The sequence below is a fragment of the Phyllobates terribilis genome, unplaced genomic scaffold (assembly GCF_046119375.1).
Source record: "Phyllobates terribilis strain yellow unplaced genomic scaffold, ASM4611937v1 Scaffold_1__5_contigs__length_1240528914, whole genome shotgun sequence".
Taxonomy (NCBI): domain Eukaryota; kingdom Metazoa; phylum Chordata; class Amphibia; order Anura; family Dendrobatidae; genus Phyllobates; species Phyllobates terribilis.
Window position 1 is genome coordinate 589593669 of NW_027362761.1, and position 24679 is coordinate 589618347.

Consider the following 24679-nt stretch of genomic DNA (forward strand, 5'->3'; position numbering starts at 1 on the left):
CGAGGCCATGCCTCTCTATCCAGAAGGATAGATCAACCTCTCGACCCTCTACCATTAGTGATCTCTCCCCCTTCTTTAGAGCCTCCAGAAGGCGCCGTTGCAACATGCCGTCCCCAAAGCCCGGAGACGAGGAGGATGCCCTATTTGCCCCGGAGGTGACACTGGCATAACTCTGGACAGGTGTTGCCACCCCCGGGGGGGCAACCGGACCAGTGACCACATCAGCCCCAACAGTATCACCATTACCCACCTCCATCTCACCCTCCACCAAACCAGCAACCACACCACTAGACAATGAATTAGCCTTATTCACCCCCACCACCACATTCATTCCTGCTGGACCAGTAACAATGGTGGATGACATTTTGACCTCCGCATCAGGCACAAGGGGCTCAGTCACCTCCATAGAACTGGAGGCGACCTCACCCCCGGTCTTATGTGTGCCCTCCACATCACTGGTCGGTAATTTCCGCTGTTTGGCATTCGGTATAATGTGCCGCTGATCTTTAGCTGCTGTTAGGCGCCGCTGATCTTTAGCATCAGGATCTTCCGGACCAGCGACGCCAACACAAAATAGCACTTTGGTGGGAGGACCGGAACGCTCAGCCCAGACAGCCCCCTCACACTGCCGCCGCTTCTCAACTAAGTGATCAGCGGCAACAGCATTCAGAGGTGCCAAGGCTACCGGAGCTGCCCCCGACACCGGGCCGCTCCCCCCTCCCACTGAGGAGCACACCACAGCATCGTGGCCTGACGGAACGCCCGCCGCCGGGCCGCCCTCACTGTCCAGCCTCTCGGCTGATGCACCTCCTGCTGCGTCCCCGCTACTACAAGCAGAGACGGAGCTCTGCGCCTCACTACCGCGCTGTGCAATCTCCCCGCGCCTTTGCACCGGATCCACAGCAAAACCCGGGCTGGGCTGGGCAACGGGGCTTATACAGCGAGCTGAGCCTGCCGCCGACTCAGGGGGTACAGGGAGGGGGGCATATACGTATCTTACCGCTTCCTGTAGCTTTGGCTTGGTCTTCTTAGCTTTTTTGTGGCCCCCAGGTGCCTCTTCTGGTAGATCGTCACCAAGATGGAAGTTTTGGAGGCACACTGGGGACTCCAGGAGCTTAATCTCCGCCATTAGCGCCCCTCCCTGGCCGCTGCTGTCACTGTCCTCCCCAGAGCCAGCAGAACTGCGACCGGATGTCACTGTCGCCTGTCCTGCAGGGAGCTCGCTGCACGTGGCCTGCGGGTGACTTTGCAGGCTGCCAGGTGGGGCTTCCTGCTGGTCATCATCACTCTCATCATCCACCTGGCTCTCAGGCTGCAGCCCCATCTGCCTTTGCTCTCTGGTATCAGCCATTTCTCTAAAGCGGTCTTCATTTATTAGTTTTTCTTTGAATGGACCACTCTGCTCTCTAATGGTGGCTTTCCTTATTTCCAGCAGGTGAATCTCGCTGGTCAGCCTCTTTACTTCAGCCTGGAGCTTGGCCTTCCTTGGTTTGGAGGCCCCCGCAGCTTTTGCGCTTGTGCAGCGCAGCTCCTCCCGGAGCCTCCTGATGAGCTTACTGGCATCTTCATACTCACGGAGGTGGATCATGACCCGGGAGGCATAGGTGGACACAGACTCCCGGGGTCCCTGCAGCGCCCACCCCCCCTCAGGGAGGTCGGCCTCACCTCCATGAGCACTCAGCTTTCCTCCGGAAGGAGCGCCATCATGCACGCCGCTGTCAGGCTTTTCCTCCATGCTGGAAGCCTTGCGGCTTCTAGGGGTCACCACAATCCCGGGGGGGGTAGGAGCCACATTGCTGTGACTCCTGGTGCAGCGTCTCACCCCCCGAGTCCTCTGATGTGCAGGCCGGTTGCTGGTTTCTTCTGCCCCCCACCGGCCTGGTTCGGGAAGCAGAAGCCTGGGACTTGGCTCCTTCACTCATCCCAGAAAACCCCTCTCTCTCTGGGAAAGAGAGAGAGCAGGTCCCCGGGTGGAGAGGTGTTGGTTTCTCAGAGATCAGGAGCTCACAGCAGGATCTGCAGCCACCACACCCGTAATCACCACACTGACTAGCAGCTGATCAGAGCTGCACCCAGTATGCTGCTGGTGGAGTCACTGTGTACATACATTACATTACTTATCCTGTACTGATCCTGAGTTACATCCTGTGTTATACTCCAGAGCTGCACTCACTATTCTGCTGGTGCAGTCACTGTGTACATACATTACATTACTGATCCTGAGTTACATCCTGTATTATACCCCAGAGCTGCACTCACTATTCTGCTGGTGCAGTCACTGTGTACATACATTACATTACTGATCCTGAGTTACATCCTGTATTATACTCCAGAGCTGCACTCACTATTCTGCTGGTGCAGTCACTGTGTACATACATTACATTACTGATCCTGAGTTACCTCCTGCATTATACTCCAGAGCTGCACTCACTATTCTGCTGGTGCAGTCACTGCGTACATACATTACATTACTGATCCTGAGTTACATCCTGTATTATACTCCAGAGCTGCACTCACTATTCTGCTGGTGCAGTCACTGTGTACATACATTACATTACTGATCCTGAGTTACATCCTGTATTATACTCCAGAGCTGGACTCACTATTCTGCTGGTGCAGTCACTGCGTACATACAGTATTAGAACAGCACATTTCCAGGTATTGCTTGGTGTGGCGCTCGGGGTGGCGCTATGACCGTTCCCGCATGGCGTAGACTTGTGACAATGTGTCAGCTCTCACACTGACACTATGAGGGAGGAGAATCCAAGGAATACACTGCGGTTTGTAATAAGAGAGAGGAGACCAGACTGAGGGGGCGATGAATAAATATCCACTGTCAGGTGTAATACCAGACTCAGCCTATTGACAAGGGTGGCGCTCTTCCTGGAAGGAGGCAGCTATAAGTTCTAATCTCATTCAGCTCGTTTTGGGGTTTTTTGGAGAACTTTCCGGGCTGTCACTAATTCCTCAGTCCTTGTGCGCGGCGGCTGCTGATAACAAACGATTAGTAATATCAGGAAATTAAAGTCTAATGCAATCACAGCAGTCGGCGAGAACTGCTCCAATTGTGCACTAAAACTAAAGCAATTATCCTCAGTGAAATAAAGAGACAGCTATGTGTCTGGGAGTCTCGGATTAGACATCGATGTGGAGGTGACCCCGAGACCAAACACTCCGAAATACACAAAATGTACCATTAGTTCATAGCTTTATTTACCAAAAACAATAAAATTACGTCAGCTTACGCTGCAGCTTACTGACGCTATCCTGCAGTTAACCATCACACAGGCCGCGCTGTGTCCAGCGTCTTCACATCAGCAATGGTCTCCTTGGTCTCTCTCGAGTTTCCTTTGCTTTTTTGAGGGGCAAGTGGGCAGTTGCCAAGGGGTCTCATTTCCCTGGAGACTTTACAGAGCACCCTAAGGCTTTGTTCACACCCAGCGGTATTTTTTTTTTCTGCAGCCAATATCTGGTCTCTTTGCTTATTGAATTTGACGGCAGAGTTTTTTTTGGCACTCAAGGGCCACCCCGCTTGGATATTTTATTGAGGTATTATCTGAGCACTGTAAGGTGGTATTACTTGAGTACGATATGGTGGTAATATTTAAGCTATGCATGGCATATTTTATCTGCAGACTTATGCATTGAACGCCGGGGTCTTGCAGACACTCAATAGGAATGACGTTTGATCGGATATTGTATGACGGTATTATTTTGAACACTGTATGGCAGTATTATTTAAGAATTGTAAGAGTTATGTGGCATTTACACTAAATGTCAGTGATATTTAGGCGCTTTGTAGCAACAACATTTGGATACTGAATGGAGGTATTACTTGGGCACTGTATGGCGGCATTATTTAGGCAGTCAATGGCAGGACGTATGGGTATTGCATGAGACTTATTTTAATGTATATTCATGTATGACTATGTACGCCGTCCATACAGATCAGTACATATAATTCTCGAGCTAGTGAAATGGTAATAAACATGTCCTCATCTACTATAAAACTGGCCCCAATACATCGCTACTTGTGACAAATAATGAAGTGAACCTGATAAGACCTTGAGGGACCCATTAAAAGTCTTAAAGGATCAGTCAGGATTAATTTAAAAAGGATCAGCAAAGAAGTGAAGGCTTCAAAGCCGCGGACAATAAAGTGATCTGGTGTCACACAACGATACTTAAAAGGGCTTTGCTCCCCGATCCTTCCCGTGTGTTTCCTGCATGTGACCACCGCTGCAGCCAATCACTGGCCTCATCATTCTAACTACGCCCGCATTGTGCGACAATGGGTAAGTGGCGCTAATACCTTCAATATCATGCGGCTACTGGCCGGCCGTCACATACAGAAGCCGTAAAAACCCAACCGAAGAAGCAGCGAGCTTGTCACATCTTTGTAGAGTCTATATAATGAAGGACAACTCCCATCTATAAAACAGCAGGAAGCCCGTCCAGAGCGCTGATCCCCACTACATATGACCGTGCCACACCACCATGTTTGTTCTTGCACCATAAATCTTATAATCTAAAGGTATGGAGCCATAAAAAGGTGCAATAACTAAGGTGCGGTGCTAAAAAAAATGATTACAGACCATAAAGCTGCCCGAATGGAGGGCCAGCTCTATAACACACAACAGCCCCAAGAATAACCCCTTTGATATAGACAATGAAAAGAGGTCGATATACATATAAATTGTAGAAAAGCCAGGTAGGACAGGGTTAAAATCTAGCACTGGAGCTCCTGATTACATCCACCTGGCTAGCTATGTCTAGAGCCAGTCCCTGTATTCATTTGTTGGCCAGTCAGCTGGGGGAGCTGAGCAGAGTGGATTTGTGTTGGAGCTCCAGAGAGACAAGCCAGAATCTCTCTGAGAAGAAACTGTGTGCACCAAACTGCAAGTGTCACTGGTTGCTATGGACAATAATCATTTTGTGTGACCGACCTGGGACAAGGTCAGCTGTGGCTGAGTCACCAGTGGATGTGAGCCCACTGAGCCTGAAGCAGGACCTGAATTGCTGCCTGGGTGAGACCCTGTTATTGCTTTGCCTTCATTGTAAAAGGACTGTAATTTTTGTTATTACATATGTGATGGGAAAAGGCTGTTTTCATTTCAAGAGTCGTGCAAGTTTATGAAGTTCAATAAACCTCACAAGAATCCGGTGCCAACAGGAAATTAAAAAACTACTGATCCAGCAGTTGCAACAGCAGCAGTTGCAACAGCAGCAGATGGCTCCCTTGCAGAAACTCTCCGGCCAGGGAGACAGCACTTTCTGCCATCCAAAGTGATAGTATTGGTGTAAGGTGAAGAGTACGGGAGAACATGCGGAAAATGACTCTGGAGGACTATGTTGAGGCTTTCCTCACTGTCTTTGACAGGGTGGCAGACAGGGAGAAACTCCCCCAGAGCGATGGTCAGAGGTCTCAACTCCGTACCTTACGGGGGAACAGAAGAAAGGGTACTGTGACCTTTCCCTGTAGGATGCAAAGGAGTACGGCAAGCTGAAGATGGAGATTATGGCATGTTTAGGTGCAACACTGGCAGTCAGGAAACAACAGGTGAACCTCTGGTGCTACCAAAGGGACAAGTCGCCCCAGTGCCAGATGTTTGACCTCTTACACCTCGTACAAAAATGGCTGCAGCCCGAGACCTGCTCTCCAGCACAGATGATGGAAAAAGAGTGGTAGTGGACCGATTTATCCACTCACTACACAAATCCGTGCAACGCTGGGTTGCTCAAAGAGGTCCACCCAAAGTGCAGATGATCTTGTGAACCTCATGGAAAGATACTTGACTGAGGAGTACTCCCCGAGCAGTCAAGGGAGCCTGAGGTCACCTTTCTGGGACACCCACTAATGGTAATCTTTGAGACTGTGGTCCCAGCTCTCTTCAGGTCATTGACAGGTTCTCCCGTGTAGTTCTGGGCTGATTCCTGACCTTTCTCAGAATCATCTTTACCCCACGAGGCGAGATCTTGCATTGAGCCCCAGACCGAGGAAGATTGACAGTCATCTTGTGTTTCTTCCATTTTCTAATAATTGCACCAATAGTTGTTGCCTTCTCACCAAGCTACTTGCCTATTGTCCTGCAGCCCATCTCAGCCTTGTGCAGGTCTACTATTTTGTCCCTGGTGTCCTTAGACAGCTCTTTGGTCTTGGCCATGGTGGAGAGGTTGGAGTGTGATTAATTGAGTGTGTGGACAGGTGCAATTAATACAGGTAATTGGTCCAGAGTAGGAGGGTTTCTTAAAGAAAAATTAACAGGTCTGTGAGAGACAGAATTCTTGCTGGTTGGTCGGTGATCAAATACTTATTTCACGCAATAAAATGCAATTAAAAATCATACAATGTGATTTTCTGGGGGTTTTTTTTGGTTTTTTTTAGATTTTGTCTCTCACAAATGAAGTGACCTACGATAAAAATTACAGATCTCTCCGTTCTTTGCAGGTGGGAAAACTGTATCAAAAACTTATTCTGCCCACTGTATATCAGCCCATTGTCCCCTGGTCTCAGAACCGATGGAGCGATCTGTAGGCTGACGCTTCTCATATTTTGCACATCCCGTGTACAGAGCCGTACCGCACCAAGGTGAGGGACTTCAGCTGTGCCAGGTGACAGTGAATGGTGTGATTGGACTCCTGGACACAGGGAGTTTGGTGACCTTGGTAAGGGCCACACATCCGCATCTGCCAGTCCCTGGGAAAAGGGGAGGGTGGGTTGGGTCTACGGAGATGCCAAGAACTATCCCATGGCCCAGGTCAACACACGCACAGACTGTGGTTCCGTGTCCCACCAACTAGGAGTGGTCCAAGACTTATTGCATGCTATTGTTATCGGTCGAGATTTTCCTTTGTTATGAAACTTATGGGCCTAAGCTGTAGCACCCAGTAGTCCGGTATACCGCCAGGAGTCGGCTATGGTAACACGGTCACATTATGTAAATGGTGAATTTTGATTCACTGTAGGGGCTAGAGAGGAGGATATGGAAGTCAATATTCCTGACCTGGAGGAGTCCCAGGACAACTATGGGACTGCTCAGTTCTGCAAAATGGGGTTCCCTAGGAGATGGGAGCAGATAATATGTTTTCCCGGCTTTGGGCAGAGGGGGAGGGTATGTAGGAAAACCAGATAGAACAGGGTTAAATCCTAGCACTACAGGCTCTGATTAGGTTCACCTGGCTAGCTATGACTAGAACCAGGCCATGTGTTCACTGGAGGCAGTCAGCTGTGGGAGCTGAGCAGAGTGGATTTGTGTTGGATTTACAGAGAGACAAGCCAGAATCTCTCTAGAGGAGACTGCACTGGCCATGTGCACCAAACTGCAAGTAACACCAGCTGCTATGGACAATAACCATTTTGTGCGATCAAACTGGGACAAGGTCAGTCGTGACCGAGTCACCAGTGAATGAGAGCCGACTGAGCCTAAAGCAGAACCTGTATTGCTGGCTAGGTGAGACCCCATTAATAGCTTTGCCTTCATTATTAAAAGACTGATTTTTGTGATTACGTACAGTATGTGTTGGGAAAAGGCTGTTTTCATTTAAAGAGCTGAGAAAAGTTTATGGAGTTCAATAAACCGAACACTGCTACGACACAAGAATCCGGTGCCTGTGTGAACTCTAGTGCCCACCTGAGAGCGTGAACCCCTACAATAAACACATATGGATCACATTTATTAACCCTTTAGTGCATATGGATGTAATTGCACATTCGAGCTAGTGTATAGGGGGCTCAGGAGCTGAACCTGCGCCACACGGAGCAGATACCAGCTGCGCTAGACAGCCGGCATGTCTTTTTAAAAGCAGCACAACAAGCTCCATCAATGGAAAATATAACGCAACGGGTCTCCGTAAATGTCAGCACAAATTTATTTTTAACAAGCTTTTTTTTTTTCTCACCACTTAAAAATTTTTTTAAAAAAAGCATGTAGGAATGGAATCGCACCCACCCAGAGAATCATGGGATCAGGTCATTATTATATTTCAATGAATGGTGCAAAATGAAATCCCAAAAAAACAATGGTCGAATTGTGGGGGGGGGGGGGGGGGTTACCATTTCGCTGCACTTGCAATTATGTTCCCATTTTTTCAGCACATTTTGGCGTCACTCAAAACTACACCGCGAGCCGCAAAAAAAAACAAAAAAAAAAACAAGCCCTTGTACGTCTAGGATGCCGGAAAAAAAAAAGGGTGTTGGAAGAAAGAGAAAAAAAAATGCAAAAATGAAAAGAAAAAAGAAAAATCGCCGGTGAGTGAAGGAGTTGAGCCGTCATTTCCGCCAGTTTTTGGAGTAAACTGAGCCCCAAATAGTTTTAAATTCAACAAAATTTCTAATTTTCTGCACCGTGATCTCCAAAAAGTTGGAAGAATGGATGTGGTGACCAGGAGGGGCGCGGAAGATAAAGTTTTATAAAGCCGTCTAAAAGTTATGCTGGAAAAGGTCACAAATTTGGGCGCCAATCTGCCCCTGTTCACAGGAGGTGAAGACTTCACTTTCTGACAGCTCCGGATTTCAACAGCCAATTACAGATGCAGCAGAGCCGACTTTGTCATTTGCCGTTTTCTTCTTTCACCTTTTGTGAGACATCGCAGCTCGGCTCTGCTACATCTGTGCTTCCAGCGACAAGGCCGACTTAGCTGTCGGATGCGACGTGATAATGAGAAGTAATGTAATGTAATCAGGAGCAGCGCTCGTACTTCTGCCCGCATCCATTTAGTCCTCTTTTAGAGAATTTTGTAATTGGACCAATTAGCAACCCGAGACGCGACGCGGAGCATGAGTAGGGAAACTGAAGCGTCTCATTTAGGGGAGCGTGCAAATTGGGCGCAGAGACGAGATTCTCACATCTCACAGTGGCGCGGCTAATTACTCTGCCAGCGTCCGTGCCACCGCCGGGCGATGAATCAGTCAGGACCGCCGAGGAAAGGAAATGGTTAAGATGTAGCTGAGCCAACGACACTGATTTATTTGTTATAGGACCTCCGAAAACCAACCATTTCTAATGCTGCAGGCCCTAACGTGGCACACGGACACCGGAGCCGATCACGGGCTCTCCAACGCGTGGTCTTTCAGCTCTTGTGGCTGGGTGGGCTGGAGACCCCCAGCCTGTAGGACCTCACTGAAGCAAAATCTCATCCGGACCATAACGAATAGATTATCCTTCCCACCGAATTACTAATCTGCAGCACCACATGCCTGCATCCAAATTACCGCATTACCGGCGACATTAGCTGCTCAGGAATCCGGGAAAGCCGGCGTGGGAGAAGTCACATTGGACATCCCGGGTATCACCGACACCCACAATAATGGGATTTTCACCGTACAGCTTTGTGTATAAAGCTATTCTCTGAACACGACCGACTTGTAGGTTTCCAAGTATATCAGCGACTGCAGCTCCAGAACTTCTATCTTCTGTGTGATTGTAAAGAAGCAACAGTGACACCTTCAGGTCATAAGTGGTACTGCACCTGCAGAGTTGGTGTCCTGACCACACATTGTGTGTATGTAAAATTACCAATCAGATGTTTAAAAAAAATGGAGGCTCTCAAGCCATTTCAAAACTACAACTACCAGCATGGACTGACAGCCTCAATCAAGTTTCTGTCTGCAGTCACCACTAGGGGGAGCTCCCTGTATACAGAGATACATGATAAGATCCAGTCTGCAGCCACCACTAGGGGGAGCTCCCTGTATACAGAGATATATGATAAGATTCTGTCTGCAGCCACCACTAGGGGGAGCTCCCTGTATACAGAGATACATGATAAGATTCTGTCTGCAGCCACCACTAGGGGGAGCTCCCTGTATACAGAGATACATGATAAGATCCTGTCTGCAGCCACCACTAGGGGGAGCTCCCTGTATACAGAGATACATGATAAGGACAAGGCATTGCATGTAACCGTGCCTATGACTATGTGCCCACGATGCACAAATGCTCCGTTTTTTTTTGAGAGTTTCTGCTCTCCCTGGCAGAAAAAAAGCATGCGGATTGTACATGCGGATTGTACATGCGTTTTTCCTGCCAGGGACAAGCGGATGTGAAGCGTTCTTCACTTGCATTTCCGCATGCGGGTTGACAAGCGATTTTAGCATCACTTGGAAAGTGCTTGACAACTGGGTCACACTATATAAATCCATGCAACCGGCCTGGATTTATATAGTGTGACCGTAAAAGAATGGTAAAAAATAAATCTATACTTACCTTCCGATGGCCCCCGGAGTCTTTATTCGCTCCGTCCTGGCTGCCGGCAGCTCGTGGTACACTGAAGGACCTGCCGTCACATGATTGACGTCAGCGCAGGTCCTTCAGTCCACCGCGATCTGCCGGCATGAGAGGACGAGCGCACCGGAGGCCATCAGAAGGTAAATATAATATTTATTTTTTATTTTATTCTTTTTTTACAGGTTCTATGGTACCCGGGTCCGGAGGAGAGTCTCCTGTCCTCCACACCCGGGTACCATCTGCACATTGAAACGCATGGATTCTGCATGTACAGATGCAGTGATGCGGATTCCATGCATTCCAATGCAAGTCAATGGGGGCTAAAACGCCACGCTTCCACAAAATTAATGGACATGCTGTGGATTTTTCTGCAATGATAATCCGCAGCGGAAATTTCCGCAGCATGTGCACAGCACAGGCGGATTATCATTGAGGGACATGGCAGACCTTCTACCAAGCATTTTTTAAGTGTTTCTGCAGCGTTTTTGCAGCTACGGAAACGCTTAAAAACGCATCGTGGGCACACAGCCTAACTGCTAAAATAACCTTTCCAACGAGGAACAGAATATCATGAGAATGTAATAAAGCAGAGTAACAATAACCAGTAGGGCGGCGCCGCGCTGTGACCCGACAGCAAGAGCCAGAAGGACTTGGAATGGGAGGAGCTTATTCAGGAGTTTCCACATTTCGGGGATCTCTCGGCCAGTACATAGTGAATGATTTTCCTGCCAGTTTCCTACACGGCGCAGCGCCCCCCGCTCGGCGACTCAAGTGTTCCTGCTCGGCAGCGCTGGTGAGATACTGCATGGTCGGGACGTTCTCATGGAGATTACAGACGAGATCCATCGGATGCCAGGACTTGGATATTTGAGAATTCTTTTCCCACTAGGAAACAAAACCCTTTGGCCTCGATCACAACTACAAAAACTACACAACATGGAAACATCACAAAGGAGGAAAGAAAAAACAGGAGAACCAGAAACCAGCGAAAGAGGCAGAAAAAGAGGTGGGGCGATCTGTGACACCCAAAAATATCAAAAAATGTACATAGAAAACCCCTACAGACCGTCCCCCCAAGGGGACTGGAATCTATGATAGGTTGATAGTATTGCGAAATATAAACAATGATAAAGATTACAGCCTCCAATATAACACGCACCTGCCCCGAGAACATAACAAGCGATTGTGTCTGTCACCTCTATCTCCTCCCCTCTGTTGCCTCTAGTCCCGCCCCTCTGTCTGTATCGCCTCTAGCTCCGCCCCTCTATGTCTCCTCTAGCTCCTCCCCTCTATGTCTCCTCTAGCTCCTCCCCTCTATGTCTCCTCTAGCTCCTCCCCTCTAGGTCTCCTCTAGCTCCTCCCCTCTAGGTCTCCTCTAGCTCCTCCCCTCTAGGTCTCCTCTAGCTCCTCCCCTCTAGGTCTCCTCTAGCTCCTCCCCTCTAGGTCTCCTCTAGCTCCTCCCCTCTATGTCTAGGTCTCCTCTAGCTCCTCCCCTCTATGCCTATGTCTCCTCTAGCTCCTCCCCTCTATGCCTGTGTCGCCTCTAGCTCCTCCCCTCTATGCCTGTGTCGCCTCTAGCTCCTCCCCTCTATGCCTGTGTCGCCTCTAGCTCCTCCCCTCTATGCCTGTGTCGCCTCTAGCTCCTCCCCTCTATGCATGTGTCGCCTCTAGCTCCTCCCCTCTATGCCTATGTCTCCTCTAGCTCCTCCCCTCTATGCCTATGTCTCCTCTAGCTCCTCCCCTCTATGCCTATGTCTCCTCTAGCTCCTCCCCTCTATGCCTGTGTCTCCTCTAGCTCCTCCCCTCTATGTCTATGTCTCCTCTAGCTCCTCCCCTCTATGTCTGTGTCTCCTCTAGCTCCTCCCCTCTATGTCCATGTCTCCTCTAGCTCCTCCCCTCTATGCCTATGTCTCCTCTAGCTCCTCCCCTCTATGCCTATGTCTCCTCTAGCTCCTCCCCTCTATGCCTATGTCTCCTCTAGCTCCTCCCCTCTATGCCTGTGTCTCCTCTAGCTCCTCCCCTCTATGTCTATGTCTCCTCTAGCTCCTCCCCTCTATGTCTGTGTCTCCTCTAGCTCCTCCCCTCTATGTCTATGTCTCCTCTAGCTCCTCCCCTCTATGTCTGTGTCGCCTCTTGCTCCTCCCTCCATAGAATTGTAGAAGCACCAACTGCCATCTCCTATCTCAGTAATGGGACGATTAGACTTCACTGAATACAGATTTTACCCCTGAATTGAGCGCGAGAGATCAGTCCAGGAGAAGAAAGAAGCGGATTCTTCTGATAAGATTTATTACAAAGTTTATTTTTTTCATGTGAACTATTGATTTATGAAATAAGATTTATAATGGCGATTACCCGTTTAAGTCCCATGTGAGCTCGCAATGTCCTGCGGCCACAATCATGGGTAATAATGACGGTGCCACCACAGCAGAAATCCAAGTCTCAAAGTGCGGCGAATGGCAGATCATAAGGAAATTTTATTTACAAAGAGGAATGAACTTATCTGGTAGCTTAAAGGGATTGTCCAAGGTACTGATGACCTCGTCCTTAGAATGGGTCATTATCAGAGAGGTTGGGGTCAGACACAACTGCACAGTGTACAGAGCCGGGACAGTACAGCTCCATACGCAGTCTAGTGGCCGTTCTCAGGTACTGGCCAATTCATGTGTGCCCACCAGCCACAAGAAGGAGAACCTCCTCTGGTGAGACCGTAGACATATTTCTGCCTCCATATTTGTCAGAGCTCATCCCATCAGTCTGTTTTTAATTAGTGCTGGATCCTTCCTGCCTTTTTACATTTGTAGCTTTTGGTCTGGGAGAGCGAAGTCACCTTGGTGTGGTTGGTGGGGACACACTAATTGTCCTTCATTTTATAAGTCTAGTCTGTATGGCAAAAATGCAGTTTATATTTCATATATTCTATATTTGCACCTATCTTGGCACTTTTTTGCTATCCCAACGATAAATCAATGTTATTCTATCTGTTATAAGAGGAAAAATAATAATATATATATACAGTACAGACCAAAAGTTTGGACACACCTTCTCATTGAAAGATTTTTCTGTATTTTCATGACTATGAAAATTGTGCATTCACACTGAAGGCATCAAAACTATGAATTAACACATGTGGAATTATATACTTAACAAAAAAGTGTGAAACAACTGAAAATATGTCTTATATTCTAGGTTCTTCAAAGTAGCCACCTTTTGCTTTGATGACTGCTTTGCACACTCTTTGCATTCTCTTGATGAGCAAATGCAAAATTTAGTCACCGGAAATGGTTTTCACTTCACAGGTGTGCCCTGTCAGGATTAATAAGTGGGATTTCTTGCCTTATAAATGGGGTTGGGACCATCAGTTGTGTTGTGCAGAAGTCTGGTGGATACACAGCTGATAGTCCTACTGAATAGACTGTTAGAATTTGTGTTATGGCAAGAAAAAAGCAGCTGAGTAAAGAAAAACGAGTGGCCATCATTACTTTAAGAAATGAAGGTCAGTCAGTGCTAAAAATTGGGCAAACTTTGAAAGTGTCCCCAAGTGCAGTTGCAAAAACCATCAAGCGCTACAAAGAAACTGGCTCACATGAGGACCACCCCAGGAAAGGAAGACCAAGAGTCACCTCTGCTTCTGAGGATAAGTTTATCCAAGTCACCAGCCTCAGAAATCGCAGGTTAACAGCAGCTCAGATTAGAGACCAGGTCAATGCCACACAGAGTTCTAGCAGCAGACACATCTCTTCAACAACTGTTAAGAGGAGACTTTGTGCAGCAGGCCTTCATGGTAAAATAGCTGCTAGGAAACCACTGCTAAGGACAGGCAACAAGCAGAAGAGACTTGTTTGGGCTAAAGAACACAAGGAATGGACATTAGACCAGTGGAAATCTGTGCTTTGGTCTGATGAGTCCAAATTTGAGATCTTTGGTTCCAACCACCGTGTCTTTGTGCGACGCAGAAAACGTGAACGGATGGACTCTACATGCCTGGTTCCCACCGTGAAGCATGGAGGAGGAGGTGTGATGGTGTGGGGGGCTTTGCTGGTGACACTGTTGGGGATTTATTCAAAATTGAAGGCATACTGAACCAGCATGGCTACCACAGCATCTTGCAGCGGCATGCTATTCCATCCGGTTTGCGTTTAGTTGGACCATCATTTATTTTTCAACAGGACAATGACCCCAAACACACCTCCAGGCTGTGTAAGGGCTATTTGACCAAGACGGAGAGTGATGGGGTGCTACGCCAGATGACCTGGCCTCCACAGTCACCAGACCTGAACCCAATCGAGATGGTTTGGGGTGAGCTGGACCGCAGAGTGAAGGCAAAAGGGCCAACAAGTGCTAAGCATCTCTGGGAACTCCTTCAAGATTGTTGGAAGACCATTTCCGGTGACTACCTCTTGAAGCTCATCAAGAGAATGCCAAGAGTGTGCAAAGCAGTCATCAAAGCAAAAGGTGGCTACTTTGAAGAACCTAGAATATAAGACATATTTTCAGTTGTTTCACCCTTTTTTGTTAAGTATATAATTCCACATGTGTTAATTCATAGTTTTGATGCCTTCAGTGTCAATGTACAATTTTCATAGTCATGAAAATACAGAAAAATCTTTAAATGAGAAGGTGTGTCCAAACTTTTGGTCTGCACTATATGTATAAATAAAATAATTATTTTTTTATCTGAGCGGCCAGAAGAAAAAAAACAGGAAGTTTTGCCAGATGAGGCGAGCGTCAGAATTGGGCGCGCAGCAGAGAGGACGCGTCTGTTTTCACTTTATATTATGGATACAAGTAACCAGAGACGGAGATACAGAAGTATCACATGTACAAGAAGCCGCGCCAAAGACATTCATCTCATCGGGGCTCCGATCCCTGATGTCAGATCCGCCGGCCATGATGTCATCGGTCGTGTGACCCCCGCTGCGGGTGTGAACTGCGAGTTACTGGAAATAAATAGTCTAATATAATCTCGGGCCAAGACTTTGCATCGTCCTTCTCTGACAATACTATTTATTGGGTGATGAACAATCCGACCGCCAATGCAGCAATCAATGGGTTAATGGGGTTTATTAAGACTTTTATTAGTTATGGCTTCTTCTTAACCCCTTAAGGACATAGTCATAACTTTTATTCCTGCGTCCCCACGGCCGTATGGAGGCTTGTTTCTTGCAGGACGAGTTTTGAGTGACACCATTCACTTTCCCATATAATGGAAACAATGCAAGTAAAAGAGAAATGGTGAAAAAAAATGGCAATTTTGGGGTTTTTTTTTTTTGTTCCCGTCATTCATTGTGGGGTAAAAGTGACCAGGCAATATGATTCTCCAGATCAGGACTATTGCCTCGATATCAAACTTGTATACTATTTTGTGTCTTAATTTTATGTTATTTTTTTTATTGCTATTTTTATATAATATATTTATATTCTTGTCTCACCGTTTTCCAAGACCCTTAACTTTTTTTTTTTTTTTTATTCTCCCTTAGATGGAGCCATTTGAGGGCTTGTATTTTGTGTGCCGAGCTGATTTTTATTGCTACCACTTTTGGGTACATAAAAAAAAAAAAAAAAATTAAAATATTGTTTTTCATATTTTGGGGGTAATGCATTCAGGAAAAAAAACAGCAATTGCGGCATTTCAATTTTTTTTCTTTATCTAACTGGTTAAAAAAATAATTATATTTTGATGGATTGGACTTTTATGGATGCAGAAGATACCAGATGGGGGCAATTTATGGGGGCAAAATTGAAATGCCGCAATTGCTGTTTTTTTTCCTGAATGCATTACCCCCAAAATATGAAAAACAATATTTTAATTCTTTTTTTTTTTTTAAGTTAAGGGTCTTGGAAAACGGTGAGACAAGAATATATATATATATATATATATATATATATATATATATATATATATATATATATATATATATATATATATATATATATATATATATATATATATATATATATATATATATATATTTCACTTTGTTTTAGCCCCCTTTCATCCACGATTATTTGATCTCTTGTACTATATATCGTAATACTTTGATATTGCAGTAAATAGTAAAAATCATCCAATGATGTCTGTCTGAACCCTGAGATTGCTTTGCGGGGCCCCCAATGGGGTGATGGAGGAAGCCCCTGTCTCTGTCTGACCACTGTGGCATAGACAGCCGTGATCAGAGTGGTCATGAAGACGGCATCCTCTTCATAGTTTACAGGGGTGCAGCTGTTGTGGCCCCTATATTCTGGAGCCCATACTGATCATATATTTTATAGTACGATAAATCCGCCCCACGGAGGAGAATTCCCAAATCTTCTGAAGAAAGTGTAATTTCTGTAGTTCTGTGTCTCCGCCGCACAGGCGATGCTCCTACTCTCGAATAAAATGATGTGAAAGTAACTTTCGAAAACTTTCTAATAAGCAATCCAGCAGCCAAAATTACAGCAAACAGTTCACGTTCCCGCGCCCAACAGTCCCGGTCCTGAAGGCTTCTACTGCCCCCTTGTGGAGAAATAGGTAAGTAGCACCTTCTCACTTGTGCATGGGATAAATGTGCTCGGCCATTGCTCCTACCTTCCGTTGAGGGCCAGTAACGCTCCTTCTTCCTTCATCCGCTTGCCCTTTGAGATGTTGTCCTCCAGGAGAAGTCCTTTCTTGCGCTTAATGGATTGGAGCCAGGGCGCGTCGTCGCTGTCCCCGCCAGCGGCCACCTCGTCCGCAGACTCCTTCTCGAAGTTCTGAGAAGTCGCCTTCGACACCCTCTCTCCAATCTTCCTCTTCCATCCAAAGGAGGCCATTACCAACTATAAAAGAGCAGCAGACAAAGGCAAAATATAAACCCAAGGCTCATCTGGTTCACGGAGACCATTTTCAAGTAGCATAGTAGGGAATAGAGAGGTGGGAGGTCCTGATTCGGGACCCCCATGAATTAGTCCACAGAGTTCCATGTATTATAATATTGTAATACTTCATTTTACCTGCGGAGGCAGTGCAGGGTAAATGAACACTTGCTGCAGGGTTATATCGGATCACCGGGGGTCACATTACCCTAATGAAATGTGCTAGACTTGATGTATTATGTGGTTACCCGGCTTTTCTAATAAGTGCCTGATATTAAATTCAGCATAATGGTCACTAGCACCGACAGCGTCCTCTAGTGTTCGGGGAAGGTGAGATGGAGCAGCAGCGATCAGGCGATACCCAAGGTGGCTTCAATGCTAATGGGAATACCCCAGCAGCAGAAAGTCAGGGATACAGTGGGTACGGAAAGTTTTCAGACCCCTTTACATTTTTCACTCTTTGTTTCATTGCAGCCATTTGGTAAATTCTAAAAAGTTCATTTTTTTCTCATTAAAGTGCACTCTGCACCCCATCTTGACTGAAAAAAAACAGAAATGTAGAAATTTTTGCAAATTTAATAAAAAAGAAAAACTGAAATATCACATGGTCATAAGTATTCAGACCCTTTGCTCAGTATTGAGTAGAAGCCCCCTTTTGAGCTAGTACAGTCATGAGTCTTCTTGGGAATGATGCAACAAGTTTTTCACACCTGGATTTGGGGATCCTCGGCCATTCTTCCTTGCAGATCCTCTCCAGTTCTGTCAGGTTGGATGGTGAACGTTGGTGGACAGCCATTTCTCCAGAGATGCTCAATTGGGTTTAGGTCAGGGCTCTGGCTGGGCCAGTCAAGAATGGTCACAGAGTTGTTCTGAAGCCGCTCCTTTGTTATTTTAGCTGTGTGCTTAGGGTCATTGTCTTGTTGGAAGGTGAACCTTCGGCCAAGTTGGAGGTCCAAATCACTCTGGAAGAGGTTTTCATCCAGGATGTCTCTGTACTTGGCTGCATTCATGTTTCCTTCAATTGCAACCAGACGTCCTGTCCCTGCAGCTGAAAAACACCCCCATAGCATGATGCTGCCACCACCATGTTGCACTGTTGGGATTGTATTGGGCAGGTGATGAGCAGTGCCTGGTTTTCTCCACACATACCGCTAAGAATTATCACCAAAAAGTTCTATCTTCGTCTCATCAGACCAGAGAATCTTATTTCTCATAGTCTGGGAGTCCTTCATGTGTTTTTGAGCAAACTCTATGCGGGCTTTCATATGTCTTGAGGAGAGGCTTCCGTTGGGCCACTCTGCCATATAGGCCCGACTGGTGGAGGGCTGCAGTGATAGTTGACTTTGTGGAACTTTCTCCCATCTCCCTACTGCATCTCTGGAGCTCAGCCACAGTGATCTTGAGGTTCTTCTTTACCTCTCTCACCAAGGCTCTTCTCCCACAATAGCTCAGTTTGGCTGGACGGCCAGGTCTAGGAAGACTTCTGGTGGTCCCAAACTTCTTCCATTTAAGGATTATGGAGGCCACTGTGCTCTTAAGAACCTTGAGTAATGCAGAAATTCTTTTGTAACCTTGGCCAGATCTGTGCCTTGCCACAATTCTGTCTCTGAGCTCCTTGGGCAGTTCCTTTGAGCTCATGATTCTCATTTGGTCTGACATGCACTGTGAGCTGTGAGGTCTTATATAGACAGGTGTGTGCCTTTCCAAATCAAGTCCTATCAGTTTAATTAAACACAGCTGGACTCCAATGAAGGAGTAGAACCATCTCAAGGAGGATCACAAGGAAATGGACAGCATGTGACTTAAATATGAGTGTCTGATCAAAGGGTCTGAATACTTATGACCATGTGATATTTCAGTTTTTCTTTTTTAATAAATTTGTGAAAATTTCTACATTTCTGTTTTTTTCAGTCAAGATGGGGTGCAGAGTGTACATGAGAAAAAAAATGAACTTTTTAGAATTTACCAAATGGCTGCAATGAAACAAAGAGTGAAAAATGTAAAGGGGTCTGAAAACTCTCCGTACCTACTGTATACTATCAATAAGTGGATAAAAACAATTAAAGTTTACAGTCACTGACAGGAACCAATGACCTCGGCGGTTGTGAGGTTTCCATCTTATTCCCCAAAAAAAGGGACTCCAACAGAACCCCTGATGGAGCCATGGAGTGAAAGGACACAATATAAATTCAAGTGGTCTACGTTTCCCCTTTTTTCCTTCACCAATGTTATCTGTCCTTTCAGATTGGAACATGATTGTGTACATCGAAAGACGGACCCCGTTGAGCGCTCCATCAGGGGCTCCATTTGAATCCCTTTTATCTGGAATTCGGACAGAACACCTCATGGAAGGTCCAGACTGCTATGTGATCAGCGCCTTATTCTCATATATAGAGAATGGTAGATAGTGAGAAATTAAGCAAGTTTGCAATTTACTTGTTACTTCTATCTTCCTTCGTTCTCCACTTATCACTACTTGATGGCAAGAGGGAACATGCGCAGCGCTGACAAGAACTTTCTTAGTGAGCCTGCAGGCGCTTCCCTGAGGTTGGCTGGGATGGCTGGAGCTCACAGTTAGCTCCTGCTTCCGATGCCACAGAGGTAAAGCTGCCTAGTATAGCAGCAGCGGACTATGCTGCCGTCCGGATCCCGAACTGTCAATCAATCTGGAGCACTTTTGTACCTAAGCAATCAGGAGGTCGGGAGGCTGGGGAGCGGCGTGCTCCTGCACAGACAAGATGGGACATACATATAAACCACTTAACCACCCATGACGTACATTTCAATCACAGGTCGCTGAGGGCTGTGTGGAGTAAGCTACCATCTTAGTCCTCCTGTAAACTCTTCTTACAATCTGCTCCAGGTCTCTCATATGTGAAGGCGCCTTCTCCCAACAGCAATTGTAAGATCTCTTCACAGGTGATCAATGGGATTTAGATCCGGACTCATTGCTGCCATTTCAGAATTCTCCAGAACTTTGTTTCCATCCATTTCTGAGGGCTTCTTGAAGTATGTTTGGGATCATCGTCCTGCTTGAAGACCCACGACCTAGGACACAAACCCATCTTTCTGACACTGGGCACTACATTGCCACCCAAAATCCTTTGGTAATCTTCAGATTTCATGATGCCTTGCACACAGTCAAGCCATGCAGTGCCAGGGGCTCCAAAACAACCTCAAATATCTTTGAACCTCCACCATATTTACCTATAGGTGTGTTCTTTTCTTTTTAGGCCTCATTACATTTTTGGCAGACAGTAGAATGATGTGCTTTACAAAAAAGTTCTAACTTGGTCTCATCTGTCCACAAGACGCTTTCCCAGAAGGATTTTGACTCTCACGTAAATTTTGGCAAACTGCAGTCAAGCTTTTTTATGTCTCAGCAGTGGGGTCCTCCTGGGTCTCCTGCCATAGCGTTTCATTTAATTCAAATGTCGACGGATAGTTCGCACTGACACTGATGCACCCTGAGCCTGCAGGACAGCTTGAATTTGTTTGGATCTTAATTTGGGCTGCTTATCCACCATACGGACTATCCTGTGTTGCAACCTTTCATCAAGTTTTCTCAGGGTGAACAACTTTGTTTCAAGCATGTGATGCTCGTTCAAACTCACCTGTGACAAGTAACAGGTGTGGGCAAAATGAAAATCACACCTGAAACCAGATAAAAAGGGGAGAAGTTGACTCAATCTTTGCATTGTGTGCCACACTAAGCATCGAGAACAGAAAGAGTAGCACTGTCTGAGGACTTGAGAACCAAAATTGTAGAAAAATATCAACAATCTCAAGGTTACAAGTCCATCTCCAGAGAGTTTGATGTTCCTTTGTCCACTGTGCACAGCATAATCAAGAAGTTTACAACCCATGTGTAACGGGTCTGGGAGGTGGAACCTCTGAGCAACTATACAAGGGGGCGGTCCTTGTAAGGAAGCGGGTGGCTCCCAGGGAAGACGGGCAGGTAGTCACGGCAAGTGACAGGGACAGTCTCTGGGTAGAAGGGCAGGTAGTCACGGCAAGTGACGGCAGAGCCTCCAGGTAGACTAGCAGACAGGTAGCAGGTGGACGCTCCCAGGTGAGCGGGCAACAGTCTCTGGACAGGCAGGTGGTCACGGCAAGTGACGGCAGAGCCTCCAGGTAGACTAGCAGACAGGTAGCAGGTGGACGCTCCCAGGTGAGCGGGCAACAGTCTCTGGACAGGCAGGTGGTCACGGCAAGTGACGGCAGAGCCTCCAGGTAGACTAGCAGACAGGTAGCAGGTGGATGCTCCCAGGTGAGCGGGCAAGAGTCTCTGGACAGGCAGGTGGTCACGGCAAGTGAAGGCAGAGCCTCCAGGTAGGCTAGCAGGCAGGTAGCAGGTGAGCGCTCCCAGGTGAGCGGGCAAGAGTCTCTGGACAGGCAGGTGGTCACGGCAAGGTGACGGCAGAGCCTCCAGGTAGGCTAGCAGGCAGGTAGCAGGTGAGCGCTCCCAGGTGAGCGGGCAAGAGTCTCTGGACAGGCAGGTGGTCACGGCAAGTGACGGCAGAGCCTAGCAGGAGGCAGGGACGCCGACGCTACACCATGGCACTGTAGCTAATCTCCCTGGACGTGGACGGCAGAGAAAAATTAATGAAAGGTTGCAACGCAGGATAGTCCGGATGGTGGAGCAGCCCCAATCACGTTCCAAAGAAATTCAAGCTGTGCTGCAGGCTCAGGGTGCATCAGTGTCAGCATGAAGTATCGGTCCACATGTGAATGAAATGAAGCGCTATGACAGGAGACCCAGGAAGACTGAACTGCTGACATATAAACATAAAAAGCTAGACTGCAGTTTGCCAAAATGTACGTGAGAAAGTGTCTTGTGGACAGAGGAGACCAAGATAGAACTTTTTGGTAAAAGCACATCATTCTACTGTTCGCCGAAAACGGAATGATGCCTTTAATGAAAATAATACAGTTCCTACAGTCAAATATGTTGGAGGTTAAAAGATGTTTTGGGGTGTTTTGCTGCCTCTGGCACTGGGTGCCTTCACTGTTTGCAAGGCGTCATGAAATCTAAAGATTACCTAAGGATTTTGGGTGGCAATGACCAGTGTCAGAAAGCTGGGTTTGCATCCTAGGTCATGGGTCTTCCAGCAGAACAATGACCCCAAACATTCTTCAAGAAGCCCCCAGAAATGGATGGAAACAAAGCGCTGGAAAGTTCTGAAGCGGCAGCAATGAGTCCGGATCTAAATTGATCACCTGAGGAGAGATCTTACAATTGCTGTTGGGAGAAGACGTCTTCAGATATGAGAGACCTGGAGCAGATTGTAAGAAGAGTCCAAGATTACAGCTGAGGAGGAAGAAGCTGATGGTTATAGGAAGCGATTGATTGCAGTTATTTATTCCAAAGGCTGTGCAATCAAATATTAAGTTGAGGGGGACAACAATTTTGTCCGGCCCATTTTGGGGGTTTTGTGTGAAAATAATAATTCATTTTCTGGAACAATTTCCAGGATGTCAACGCTTTCCGCCATGACTGTATATAATTTATATTTTTTTTTTTTTCTTGGTTGCCATGATGATCCTGACTGAGAATTTATTGTTTCCAGCTGATGAAATTTCGTTGTTCCTTTAAGATGGGTGCGTAAAAAAAATAATAAAAAAAAAAAAAAATCACAAGGCCCGTGTGCCGTCCGTCTTTTTTCTCGCACCCATAGACTTGCATTGGCGAGTCTCGCCCGATGTACGCAACGATTTTTTTCCTCACACCGAATACAGGTGGTGAACGAGATTTTCTGGTGCGTACGTCTGACGAGATACACTGCGATCTGGCCGCCATATTGGTCCTGTTGCCCATAGCGACCATCGCGTAGCTTTCACTTCTGTGGAAAAAAAATGACGGCTGTGCTCCGAACGGTTGCTATGGGCAACAAGGCTGCTGATACACAGACTCGAGTCTACGCACCATCGCTGGGGGAGTTAACAGTGAAGCTGGGGGCCGCATCACTACAGAAATGGACGCCGATTCGTGAAGACGGCATCATTTTTATTTTTTAAAAATGTTAAAAAATTGGATTTTTGGAAAATTTTTGTAGAAATTAAAATTTTGGTAAATATTTCCGCACAATTTTTGCTGAAATTGTAACTGCCCGCGGCGTCCAATCACAAGGCGCAGATGTTCTCAGATGGTCTGGGACAGGTCCGAGAGCTCAATGGGGGGTTGACAGATGCACATTTTGGTAATTTCATAGAATCCAAACTGGAATAAAAGGTTGTATTTAGCCCGGATCGGTTTCCATAAATTGGACTAAGGAGCATTTTTTTGTTATTGTTTACAGCCGGCTTCTGCTTGTAACAGCAACTGCGGATCGTTACTGCTAAACCCTTTACATGCTGCCGTCAATCTCAGGCAGAGGCATTCAAACGGTTTTATCTGGCGCTCGCTCATTACCTAAAGCAACAAGATCGTCAGGTGCCAATGGAGAACCATCGCCACCATCTTTGTGCTCTTGTGATGGGCTTCATAGGAGATCGTCACTTTCTCTATAAACTGCTGAACTAAAGCACAAAATAGTAATAAAGTATTGCAGGATATAGAGCGAGAGATCAATCACGAGAACATGATCCCGAATGGGGCAAAAAAATAAGTTAAAAGTGGGCCAATTAATAAATATAATTTTTATATTAAAATAAAAAATATACATGCATATATTTATATAAAAAATACGATAGATATATATATATATCTATCTATCTATGTATCTATCGTATTTTTTGGACTATAAGACGCACTTTTTTTCCTCCAAACTTTTGGAGGAAAGTGGGGGGTGAATCTTATAGTCCGGTATACATAAATACTGTGGCTGTGGGTGGTGGGGGAGCGACAGTGGTGGAGCCGCCACACTGTACCCACTACTAAAGAAAATGAATATTCCCTACTCCCCACGCACATGGGAGTGCGGAGCAGTGAATATTAATTTTCCTTAATAGCCGGCACTCCCCCCTCATACATATTCCTGGTATGTATGGCACCCATCATCCCTGTATGTATGCCCCCCCCTCCTACATATTCATGATATGTAAGGCACCCATCATCCCTGTATGTATGGCCCCCCTCATACATATTCCTGGTTTGTATGGCACCCCTCATCCTGATATGCTTAGCACCCATCATCCCTGTATGTATTGCCCCCCTCATACATATTCCTGGTATGTATTGCCCCCTCATACATATTCCTGGTATGTATGGCACCCATCATCCCTGTATGTATGGCCCCCCTCATACACATTCCTGGTACGTATGGCACCCATCATCCCTGTATGTATTGCCCCCCTCATACATATTCCTGGTATGTATTGCCCCCTCATACATATTCCTGGTATGTATGGCACCACTCATCCTGATATGTTTAGCACCGATCATCCATGTATGTATGGCTACCTCCATCCTGGTATGCTTGGCATCCCCCCTTCCCCATCCCCGTCACGCTGCACACAAAAAAATTAAACAATCATACTCACCTCCTCTCTCCTCCAGCGCTGTGTCCTGCTCTGCTGTTGACAGGGTTCACACTGGGTGAGCCGCGCACGGCGTAACTGCCATGTGCCCTCACACAGTGATCTGCTGTGCCGGAATAGATTGTAGTGAATGTCCA

General features: G+C 46.6%; 1 protein-coding gene across 2 annotated transcripts in view; it reads right to left on the reverse strand.

Moving 5' to 3' along the window:
- The window catches only part of TTC33 (tetratricopeptide repeat domain 33), a 178287-nt gene that overhangs the window by 148682 nt on the left and 4926 nt on the right, over positions 1–24679 (reverse strand). Inside the window, exon 2 of one of the 2 annotated variants that reach the window (XM_073682001.1) lies at positions 16798–17027. In XM_073682001.1, coding sequence (XP_073538102.1) covers positions 16798–17021 — 224 coding nt within the window. In that variant the 5' untranslated portion in view covers positions 17022–17027. Of the gene's footprint in view, positions 1–1000; positions 2006–16797; positions 17028–24679 lie in introns of those variants that run through there. The other variant, XM_073682009.1, reaches the window with a different exon arrangement.